The sequence below is a fragment of the Doryrhamphus excisus genome, linkage group LG7 (genome assembly GCF_037039965.1).
Source record: "Doryrhamphus excisus strain RoL-2023G ecotype Guam linkage group LG7, RoL_Dexc_Guam_v1.1, whole genome shotgun sequence".
In the NCBI taxonomy this organism is placed as follows: Eukaryota; Metazoa; Chordata; class Actinopteri; order Syngnathiformes; family Syngnathidae; genus Doryrhamphus; species Doryrhamphus excisus.
This window is the reverse complement of record NC_136363.1, coordinates 23263870-23275982: the sequence shown is the minus strand read 5'-3', so window position 1 is coordinate 23275982 and position 12113 is coordinate 23263870. Positions and strand designations below refer to the sequence as shown.

At 50.0% G+C, this 12113-nt stretch overlaps 1 protein-coding gene across 3 annotated transcripts in view; it reads left to right on the top strand.

Moving 5' to 3' along the window:
* zeb1b (zinc finger E-box binding homeobox 1b) overlaps positions 1-12113 on the top strand; it is a 48043-nt gene that overhangs the window by 1911 nt on the left and 34019 nt on the right. Inside the window, exon 1 of one of the 3 annotated variants that reach the window (XM_058060056.2) lies at positions 6134-6480. The exons of 1 other annotated variant lie outside the window; for it this stretch is intronic. In XM_058060056.2, the coding sequence (XP_057916039.2) occupies positions 6342-6480 (139 nt within the window). In that variant the 5' untranslated portion in view covers positions 6134-6341. Of the gene's footprint in view, positions 1-6133; positions 6481-12113 lie in introns of those variants that run through there. One more of the 3 variants, XM_058060055.2, reaches the window with a different exon arrangement.

The window sequence follows — 12113 nt, the reverse complement described above, 5'->3', positions numbered from 1 at the left end:
TGATGGAAGAAATGAATCAGCGCTGCAAATGAAACAATCATCATTAGGTCACCAAACTGCCCATTTTGACTGGGCGTCAACATCTGCTTTTGTCATGCGTGATGATGATAGCTTTATGCAGTAAATATCCGGTATATACGTAACTCCGAAACCCCAACCTGGATGGGGTCCACCCCCCCCCCCTTGTGCAAGTGTTCACACGGCGTTGTTGGCTCAGTCAAGCATGGTGTTGTTAGTTTTGCAGTTGTAGTCACCTGAGGCTAGGCACGTCGTCTCGTGTTAAGCGCCGTCACAGCCTACAGACGATCGTCTGTGACAGGGGCTCTCTGACTGTCGCTTTGTTTAGTGCGTGTGGCTGACAAAACAGCCAGAAAAAATGCATTTATGCAACTTAAGGGGTCTTCTTTCCGACTTTTTCAGATCTACCGTACATCTGCTCTCGTACAAGCAGGCTGTGGAAGGTTGGAGAAGAAAGAGCTCATCTCGATATTGTTCTATTGGCCTTGATGAGAGCCGGATCTGCTGTCTGTAATGCTAACTAATGCTAATGCTAACATGATAGATGTTAGCTAGATGTTTAGTTGTGTCGGAAGAAGCCATGGGTGGTGCACGGTTCCACAGAGCGCTTTGTCCTCCTTGCTGATGGATTAGTGGATCTTTAGCATCAAATCAAGGATTCCTTTAGAATGGTGACCTCCGCCAACATTCACTCGAAGCTTTCAAGCTGTGTTAAATGGCCCGCGGGCTGCACTTTGGACACCACTGATTCTTATCATTTGTCTTAAGTTGTAGTGAAATGGCTTTGGCTGAGCATCTAGCCGCCGTTGTCGTGGTTACGTGTGTATTGATGTCATGTTCAACAAGACGTACGGTACGCCGTGCCAACACTTGGGGGAATCGTCTTCCAGGGTTCCCATGAAGGCTGACGGGAGGAGCGGCGTGGGTGCTTGCCTCATGTTTGATTACGCTGTGACACCGGATGGGGATACCACACCATATATCGCAGTATAATCTTCTCTGATCATACAATTATACAAAGGATACTATACTATGATGCCCCCCCCCCCACCCCCGTAGACGGCAGCGTGTGTCAAAGTTCTGATCCATAGCGATAGCGCTGGCTTTGTTGCTCAGACATTGCGGGTGACGAGCCGGCAAGACTAGCAAGACACGCTAATGCTTATTCATGGTGTCCGCTGGGCCGTGTAGCCTCTTCATTGGATGTTTCCATGAGGTTGCATCCCACGGCGCTAATAAGGAGCTAATGCATTCTGTGCCAATGGCAAAAAGGTACGCTTGAAACCTCCTTCACATGAGCGGCCCCTTCCAAGTCGACAGTGCACACATACATAATTAAGCCAAGCAAAGAAATGAATTTTTCATCCCAAAGCATTTTCATCTCCAAACATCAAAGCAGCTCAATGTCTCTCGTAATGAGCAACGTACGTCACTTTTACTCGCAGGCGTGGGGGCCAGCGCCGTGCCGGGCTCGGCACAGAAAAACAACACAGCGAGCACGCCTGCACCTCACCCTTCGGCGGAACTCAACCCTCAACCCTCCACCATCCAGCAGCTTTCAGTTCACAGGTGGGTGGGATGCACGTTTGCTGGGTGGGGCTGGGGGCGGCTGGGGTCAAATATGACATGTCAATAATTTACACAAAACACAATCTAAGCACCTTTTAGCAAGTCAATCACATTCGCCTGTGGCTGGTCTACAGGAAATAGGCTGATTTCTACCATGGGAACCTACAGGAACCCGTGGGAACCTATGGCTATTCCCATGTCTTTACTAATTAGCAGGACTTTGGTAAATTGGTAAATCCTGGTAATGTTGGTCTAAAATGGCCGTGGTGCTAAAGTGTGAGTAGCGTGTCCCAGCCAGAAGAAGTCTGTTTTGCAGACGGGCAGCACTAGCTTGCGGACGCAAGGCTGGTACAGTGTGTACTTTGTAGGCCTTGGGATTTGTTTGGGGCGGGGCTGTCTCCATCCTTTGTGTCAGAGACTTCCTGTCTTGAGGAAAGCAAATCCACGAGGAAGGCGGAAGTGTTCTGCTAATGCGGCGGCCGCTTGAGGAAAGATAGTTTAGTTGGATTTTCCGTTCTTTCCTGTGAATATTGACATTTACTTCCTCCTCAACAATCTTTGTCATATGTCGGACCATCTCCTCGGCTTGAAGACGTGACATCATTGGTGCTCCTACGTGAACGTGCCAAGGGTGGCTATGCTAGCTGTGTTAGCCCTCCAGTCTAGTCTTTGCGGGTCAGAAGAAGAAGAAATCAGATGTGTGACGTATTACGGTGGAACCTTGCTAACGTGCACGAGTGCCTTCAGCTGCAGAGGATACTTGAGTTGATGTTTGTTTTAAGAGTTTCCCCCGAGGACCCGTGTGCCCCCCCGGGGAGAGATATATGAGCAAATTCTCAGGCCTGCAAGAGGATGTGTTTATTTGCTGCAAGTCAGGTCATTAGATTTGCGGTCGGAGGAGAAGGTCTCATTCTGGCACCGCAGCAGAGGAAGGCTAAATGGATGCTTCTTCTGGTCTGGCTTGCAAAGTAGACCCCACTCATGCACTTAGCAGTTAGCACATGCACTTCCTAGTGCCACGATGTGTGTTTGCGTGGAGGGGGGTGGGGGTGTCGGTGGTCCGTGTGAAGGAGAAGAGGAGAAGCTGGCGTTTCTCCATCTTTGGGCCAGATGAAGCCGTATGAAGCAGTGACGTTATCACGGCGAGGAGCAGAGGAGCAGCTCTTCTGGCGTCCTTTTTGGGACTTTCGCTTCCTCTTTCCTACTCTGGTTTCCTCCGTGGCTTCCTTGGCTGCCTTTCATTCCATCCTACCTTTCCTCTTACCTTGCTGACATCCAGCTGATGCTCTTAGCTGATAGCCCAGATGGTACTACTTTAGTCAGCTTGGATGGACCCCCCGCCCCCCACCCACTCTGCACTATTGCACCTCTGCCGCCATTGGCTGTGTGGCCCCCACAAAGCTGATCCTCTGGTCCAAGTGGGGCAGCATGGAGCTCAACCACTTCTCACATTAATCTCCTAAACGATCCTGCACCTAAGAGGATCAATACTCATTTTCAGGGAGCAGCATGATCCCTTAATGTAGTGGAGGATGGCTGCTTAACCCCCCCCAACCCCCCCTCCTTTCACTTGCCCCTGCAGGAAGAGCACAATGTTTTCATTTCATGACCTGCTTAGTAAAGACCAGGTCTGTATTTTACGTCCCACAAAATAGTCTTAGCTTGCTACCATCCTCAATTCTACATGGAACATTCATATTCATATTCATAAACACAGCCATCCCTCCTTTACAGCAGCTAATTGTTTCCACCCCCCCCCCCCATGACAAGGATTCCATATGAATTCATTGAATGTTTTGCTAGTATAGAAATACATGCTGTAGATAGAAACCCTGATTTTGAAACAAGAGAAAAATACAATTTATTGCAGTCTCTACTCTTCTGCACTCTCTGTGTGTATGCCAGCGGCCCCGCCTCCCCCCACCCTGACTCCTCTAGTTGGTAATTAGTCGGCTTTTATTGATTGGAAAAGTCTGCATGGATGACTTGGAGTTGCAAATGCGGACCAGATGCCGGCCTCTCAGCGCTTTAAAAAGATGAAGTTGCTTCCTGGGACCACTGATCCGCTACCGTGTACGCTCGGGAGCGTGACCGGGATGGAAGCGGCGCTTCATGGTTAGCATGATGGCTTCCCTGCAAGTGTCAAACCGCACCTTCAAAGCTCCCCCAGTTCAAAGTGCGGGAATGATGTTGGCCAGGCAGGACGCCATCCGGTTCTTCTAAAAGCCATGGGCTGGTCTACATTACCAGTAGTGGCACAATTGTTATTCTTTGTTTTCCACGGCTGCTGTCTTCATGTTAGCGCTTCCAAGGAAAATGGGAAAAGATGTGACTTTCCGTTGGAGCAGCAAGCATCTTATTTTCCATGCTCAGCGTGCGGGGAGAGGACTTCTATAGCGGGGACTCCCACCATCCTTCTTTGCTGATGCACACGCACCCCCCCCCCCCCCCCCCCTGCCAGACAGTTAAAGGGACGCTGCAAGTTTGGAGGTGTTGTTTATGCTGAAGCTATTACTCTCTGTCTGGTCAGCCTGTCCTGAGAGCCGACCCACTGCTCCTGAATTATTCACAGCCAAGCGCTGCCGATGGTCTGCAGTCCATGCGGCTGATTGACGACGGAGACGCATCCAAACCCGCGGGCTGCACATTGGACATGACGTCCCGTCAAATATCACGAGCCCTGAACAAACCTGTGGAAATAATCTCTCCATATAACCATATAAATCATATAAATAATCAATCTATTCACCCAGTTGTAGAGGTGTCTGAATACTGACCAAGTACAGCCACCTAGTGGCAAAGTCCCTCATGCTACGTCTTCTTCTTCTCCTCTGGCAGAGCAGGTGTGTATGAGGTTAGGACGCCATCTACTGTACGTACGGCTTGTTACATCCACAGACAGTCGTGTTATAATGAGCAAGGGTGAAAGGCTAGCAGCACATCTCTCGATGGCATTGGTGGTGGGCCGCCATGAGTAACGTACGTACGCTTCCACTGTCAGGGAAGGACTGATGTGGGAAGTATGCTGATGTCTTCCATCCAGGCTGGAAGAGGTTAAATATTGTTGACGTGTGCTAGCTAAAGGATGCGGTCATGAGACACTGATTTAATCCTCCGCGTAAAGAAAGACTCCGCTGTTCTCCTGATGAGCGCTTCCAGCAGATGAGGAGGCCCGAAATGCGAGCACAACACACAAGGCTTAGCACTGCAAGCTAGGCGCAGCGTGACAAACGGTCACATGGTTGAGGTGGATCCTTGCCTTGAAGGTAGGCTGGACCCGACCGCCAAACTCACCCAAATCCTCAGCCAAACATTCCGTAGTACTTGCTCCGCTCTGCGGGGGGCGACAGTGGAGCAGCAGCACCGGAACAAGATGGTCCACATTCCAACAAATATGCTAATGTAGACGCCAACAATCAAAACATACATTTCCATCTTTGACATGCCATGGCTGACACTGAATGGAAACAAGTTTTCTTCCCCACTCCATTGAAACTAAGCTAACTAGTTAGCTTGGTAGCTAGTTATGCTAGCGCTGGCTGTCTGTTATGTCCCTGCAGTTGTCCTGCAGCCTGGACAAAGTGATGTAAACAAAGAATAAAAAAGACTGTAAAAGTGACTATAGGGGTGCTATTTGGTGTACACAAGGCTCTAATAATGCTGGAAGCCATACTTGGACAGTTCCAAACAGGTTTTCTATGCTATACCTACCAAAATGTTCCACTTATTAACAGTGAATCATGTACTTTAAAATTCATGTCTCCTCATCACCACCGTAAAGATGATTGCTTCGTGCGTGTGCGTGTGCGTGTGCGTGCGTGTGCGTGCGTTGCAACGGCGCTGTGGCCGTAAACACATGCTTTATTCACCACTAAGATGCTAAAAGCAACGGGATGTATGCTAAGTGTGCTCGCGTTGTCCAGGCTAGTCAGTTTCATACAGTATCTGATCCTTTGACTGCTGGCCCCCTGGACTAACGACCCCCTCGTTTGTGGTACCAATAGTCGCTTCTTATTCCCCACAAAGGAAGAACATTTCTCATCACGTGAAATCATTTGTCAAGTTGTGGAACTCCAACGCTTGGAACGTCATTTGGACATTCCAAGTGAAATGACGGCGGATGTACCACATGACCAAATACTGTTGATGGATGTGTGATGTACTTTTAGGTGTAGTACGCATGTACTTTGGATTGTTTGCTAATAGCCATGTTTCTTATCTCTGACGATGTACAGTCAGAAGACTGGAATGGAAATATCGGACACCCTATTCACACAAGCCATGCGCCGCCATTTTGGGCCTGGGATGGTCACATGGCTGTCACATGACTAGCACTCCTAAATGTTTCCTTGGGTCACTCGGGGGCGCCATGAGTTCAAGTCAAGTGTAAAGTTGTCTAGGACGCCTTAGAACACTTGAAGAGCGCTTGAACAATGCAAATCAAATGTCATGTTTACCAGAATATTGTAATATTGGAATTGGACCTCCACAGCTGTGTGAGTGTGTGTGAGAAGTCATGCACATCACGTGACACGGATGCTTTATGACGTCGCCATGATCCAAACTTTCATGTTTATCTTTGAAGAAGAGGAAAGGAGGGCAGACATGAAGGAGGTGGCGGACGGACGGCAAGGAAGGTGCGGCACGGCGCCCAGGTAGCACCCGTGCTGTCCTCCCGCCGGAGCGGACGGTGATGTCGTAAAGCGTGATTGTCGTAAACCAGGTGGATAGGGGAGGTGAAGGGGAGGGAGGACATGGAGGACAGGGAGGACAGGGAGGACAGGGAGGGGATGAAAGAGGAGGTGACTCCAGCATTTCGTCTCCACCGAAGGATCATGGCGGATGGCCCCAGGTGTAAGCGCAGAAAGCAGGCGAACCCGAGGAGGAATAACGGTGAGTAAAAGTACTTTTTCCCTCCGGGGGACACCGGAAGGTCCGCTTAGTCCTCGTGTCGTCCGACCCAAAACTTTGCGGTGCTTTTGCGAAGTGGAAGTCCGGGGCTTGCGTGCCGTGTGCTGTGCACCGTTATATTCTACCTGCCTATGGCCAAGCGGCGCTCCGCTCCGCTCCGCTCCGCGCACCGTTATTTCACATTCCCACCCCGCCGTCGCCCCACGCCGCTTTATGTGGCATTCCGCTTTCATTTTGCCACACTTTGACGCTGCTCCGCGCACACGGAGCAAGTTTGGAGGAGATTATGTCGAGTTGGAAGGCTTGTGTGTGTCCGCCGCAGCCGAGACCGTTACTCGCACCTCACCCCCTTCAAAAGCTTGATTTGATGGAACACCTTGGGTCGGCTCTCCTTTGGCCGGACGTCAACACACTTTATACTTTTAGACTTTATACACTTTATACTCCTTCCCTTGACTGCGATCATGTCGGATTCTACCTGCTTCTTATCGATAACGTTTGTTGACGGCTTGTTTATTGATCGGCGAGCGTGGTTGCGCTTGTGTGGACTTTAGTTTGCTTTTCCTTCAAATGTTTTTTTGTGTTTGATGAATGTTACGACATTTACGTGTTGCCTCATCTGAGCTAATCGGCTATGCTAACGTTAACTTTATTGTGTTTGACACAATTTACGCTCATGAAAGAGATCGGCGAAGTGGCGCTTTTGTGGCCGCTTCCTTTCCCTCCGCCGTTGGCCGTGGGACGGCGTTGGAAGTTATCACACGGAAACACGTTGGGAAAAAAAACACCGAATGGCGAAAAAGAGCAGAAAGATGTCAAGGATTGTCTCTTCCGGTGCGCTCTGTTTATGTGAACGACTCGAGGCGAGCGGACCATATAAGGGCAGGGGCTCTCGCTCGCGCTGGGATCCTTGATTGTGCTCATTTGACTCGGCATCGTTTCGATACATGTCTTCGTATGCTACACACGCTTCTTACTCTGTTGCTCTGACGCGGACACGCGTGTTTTTGTTGAATATTTGCTCTTAATACTTTCTGTAACTCTTCCTGCTCTGATTGGAAATGTTGTTTTCCATCACGACTGCGAATGTGCCCCCTGGTGTAGCCCACAGGAAGTGTGCTCATGCAATTCCGGGCATCATCGGTTCCCCACACAGTCAATGTATTTGTGGTGGCTCGCCACAACTCAATTTGGACCGCCACTGAAACATTTGGCATTCTCTTTTTCTTAAACACATTATCATGGGACTGCCAGCGTAGCTTGATGTGCCAACTCCGTACAGTGGATGGCATCGTCCCTAAGCTTTTTAAAGGAAAAGTGCACTTTAAAAAAAAATGTCCATCATCCACAGTCACCTCCAAAAAGCCAAGCCGTACATGATCCACATTGTTATTGTTGTTGTGAATGTTGTTAGGCCCAAGAACTATGTTACTAAGACTCCTAGCCACACCATGGCGGCTAGCTACTAGCTGGCTAGCAACTAGCGGGAGCACACACTGCCAGACAGAATGCCACAGATACATCACAGTCCTTTGGGAAAGCCCGCATGATTGATCCTTAAGGAATAGTATAAGGCAAAGTGTGTTAGAATGCTCTTCATTGGAGATGCTTGTGCGTCCGTGGCGATGATGCAGGACATGAAGATGGCGTTTCTTGGTGGAGGGTGATTGATGTGTGCGTCCGTGGACATAAAGATGGCGTTTCTTGGTGGAGGGTGATTGCTGATGTGTGCGGTGCGGGAGGGAACCAAAGTGTGTTTATCTGCGTCTTTCCGTTGGTCAGTTGTCAGAGCACGGTGTTGTTTTTGCGGCGTGCTTGTCGTGGGGCGTGTTGGCTTGGCTGTTGCGTCTCTGGAGCTTGGGTGTAAATATGTGGACACGCCTTAGATAACGGCGCTGCTGTGGAGGTTTGTGGACCCGCTGTGTACCTGTCCCCTTTCGAAGGTTCCACAGGGTTATTGATACTTCATTGCTCATTTGCATTTGACTGAACGTCCACACTTTAGTCCACAGTTTAGCTGGTGAGCTGTCATGCACACTCAGCACAATGGAGTTCCTGTGAAAAGTTCACTGGTGCAACATGTCAACACTTTTCTATTCTTAGGACACCATGGTATGAGGACCTTCTGCTTTCTTGTAAATCTGCACATTTCCAAAGGCAACCTTGCTTGTACTCGTATAATTAGATAAGTGCTGGAGCCGTGTGCAGCGCTTTATGATGGTCTGGCGTAGCCGGTCGCTCCCTATGATTAGTAGCGGAGATGAAGGGCTGCTTCAATAAGTATACTGTGTATTTTGAGCATGCAGCGCTGCCCCGAAGCCATTAGTGAAATGACCATTGGACTATTTGGCCCTTCTTCTTCTCTGTTTTGTATCTTAGCCCCTCCCTTTCTGCTACATAGCCAAGATGGCCACTGTGGGGGGCGGAGTGTCCCTCGCTGCACACTCAGCATTTGGAGTGTGCAAGAGTGCAACTACTAGCATTGTACTGCATTTTGTCGTACTCCACGTCTCTACTCGAAAGAAGGTTTGCTCAAGGAGCAAGAAACGATTCCACGATGCAACTGGAAGCTCACCACGATTGGACGTGATGATTGGCGTGATGATTTACCTTGCTGTAAGCTTTGGGGTTGGTATGATGGTGCGTTCAGGAACCGTTAAGCAAACTGCAAAATATGAAAATGCTAAGTGAAGCGAGTTTTTTCAACAGTGGTACGTGTATGTTGTAATATTACTCTAGTATATTACGGCTAGTTGGTTCCTGACCTGATCACTTTATTGTTTAACTTGTTAAAAATACCATTATTAGAGACCCGCAGACATGACATAACACCCCTATAGTCACATTTGCACTCCTGTATCACTCTTTGTTTAATGTGCAGGCTTTTTATCACAGCAGGGACTAGCATGGCAAGCTAACTACTTAGCCTCTCTTATTACCCACTTGAATTGGAGGGCAAAGAAAGAAGCCAAAACATTACCACTTCCACACAAACTTGGAGGAAAAGCATGTTACGCTACGACTGACGGAGTACCACGCTACTTGTCAATGTTTTTTGACTGATAATAGTCCGTTGTCAGCCCCCCCCCCCCCAACAAGCATGATGGCGAGGAGCGTAGTCTTTCTAAACCATGAACGCTGAATGATGTGTTGTGTGGGAAAAGGGCCTGCTTTGGGAGCTAAAACCAAGACGTGATGATGCGAGGGACTTTGCGTGTCTGCGGCCGCCGGCGGTGACGTGTGTGACGGAAGCGTGGAGGTTGCATCCACGTGTGCAAGTGGGACGAACGCGGCGTAGCGCACGTGAAGGTAGCGAGTGAGCCATTGAGGCCCAGCCAAGGTGAGCTGCATTCCCCGCTGTAAACAGAGAGGTGCTAACAGACGACAGGTGTTTGCAATTGCTGGTGGACTCGAACGCACCTTTTGTCGCTTCTCCCCAGTGGGGAATAGCTCCCATCCCCGCAATGGTAATTTAACACAGCAATTTGGGAATAAAGGAATGCAGCCGGTATTAACATTCTTGGCAAAAATAAACAAGGCGTCACTCGTGACTCTTTCTCTCGTAAGGGTAACACCCTTGCTTTCTTCCTGCTTTTCTCTGCACTCCTTTTTTCACGCTGATGAATCATCCGTCAAACTCGGGAGATGAGGTGGACGCTTGGCAAAGATCTGCGATGTGGAGCACTTTATGGGCTGGATGACAGCGCACTGAGCGTGCTGGCCGCATGTGGCTTTGCAGCAGAAGACCGGCTAGCAAGCCAAGCCGTGGATGGGTGTGGATTGGCCACCTTGGTGTTTACATTTAAAAGCTTCACCCCTGTTGTGTGAAAACTTGAGAGGCAGAGGAAACGTTTCATTTCTCCCCAGCGCCTTCATTTGAAAGTGGCAAGGAAGGAGAACCCTCCTCCTACCTCGCAGGCATCTGTGGGGGTGAGGACACGGTAGCCAGGGGTGCTGTTGATTGCCCCCTGACCTAGGCACCCAGCGTCCCCGGAGTATGACTTCACCCCCCCACCCCCACCCTCCCCCCGTGCCATTGTGAGCCTCCCAGTGTGTCCAATTGTGTTTGTGTTGAAGTCTGTTCAATGAAAAGGAAAGAGTGGGGAGGAGAGGGAGGGACCGTCGGAGCCCTCGGCCCTTTCTCCTCTCGCTCCTTCCCTCTGTCCATTCTTCCTGACCCCTTGGACTGCGGACCATGCCTTCCTGGCGGCTTGGAAGGTGGGGGATGGACGGAGGCGGCGAGAAGAACAGGTGACAGCTGAAGGCCTTGGCGATGGCAGATGAAACGCTCCACACATGGCATGACCATGTGGAACAACACCTTGGGGGGGGGCAGTCGTAATACATTCCTTTCTATGTTGCTGGGTGATATCAATGCACCCATCACCAATGTACCTGTTACTGCATAGTCACGGTGTCTTTTTACCTCTTTGTATATCTTTAGAAGGCAAAGAGAAGGTGGTGCATGTGGTGCACTTTGCTTTTCCTTTAAGTGTGGCCAGATCTGCATCTTTATGAAAAATATGTGAAGTACTGCATGAGAACTGAAAAGTATTTGCATGCATATGAATATGAAGGATGCACGTTGTCACCCCTGGAAAAGCCGCCCCACGGAGGCGGCCAGCATTAGCCTATAAAAAGGTGCTCTTCCTCCATAAAGGATGCGTTTTAAAGCCAGAGTCAGTTTCAGTAACCCCCTTAACTGTGCTGCTCGGATGTGCTTTATTGTGGTCGGCGTGGTTGAATGTGTAAATGAAGCATTGTGTGTGGAGGCTTTAGTGAGAAAGCCTGAGGAGAAAGAGCCTAGTTACCTTTGCAGTTTGCCTGCTCTACCTCATTCACTTTCAGCGGCAGAAGAAAAGGCCCATTCAGCGGGCCTGGCATGGGGAGGGAGAGGCTTTTTCACACCGAGCTTGTGGGAAACTTCTCCTCCATACTGTGCATGCCATTTGCATATGACCCATTCTTTTCCCTGAAGGTCCCGGCGAGGGAGGAATCCGTGGAACGCTAGCAGAATGCATCCAATCCTTCCCACACGGCCTCCGGCCCTGAAGGAGCCGCATTGTAGCACGCCGCCATGTTTGTCTTGTAGATGGAGCTTCGGTCCGCGTCGCCCTTGTTGTCTATAATTGCTGCTTACCTTTCTAGCCTGCGTACTTTGGCCGCCGCCTTGCTGCTGTTTTTAGCGCCGGGCCCAAGCTTAATACGGCTCAGTCAGCAGGAGTTTCCCTGAATCCGAAACATGAGCCGGGAGGACAATGTGACGGGGAGGGGGCCGCACACATTGGCACCCCCCCAAGTGAGGATGGCGTAGACGTTATCTCTGAAAGGATAGTAATGTCCAGGGTCGGCGGTGGGGGTGCTGGGTTTCACCAGCTGCCAAGGTGCTGGAAGCAATGCACAGAGTGAACCCTCCTCCTGCCTGATACCGTGCACATGGCCCCTGTTGGCCCCCGTTGGCCCCCGTCCTCTTCATTTGCACTTATCGTGTCATTCGTTGGTTCATTATCGGCCCATCGCAGCGTGCACTTACATGACACGGCTTTGGTTCTTTTGGGCGGGTGTATGAACGCTGAAGGCTGGGTGTGACGGGACGACGTAGTGCCGGTTGGAGA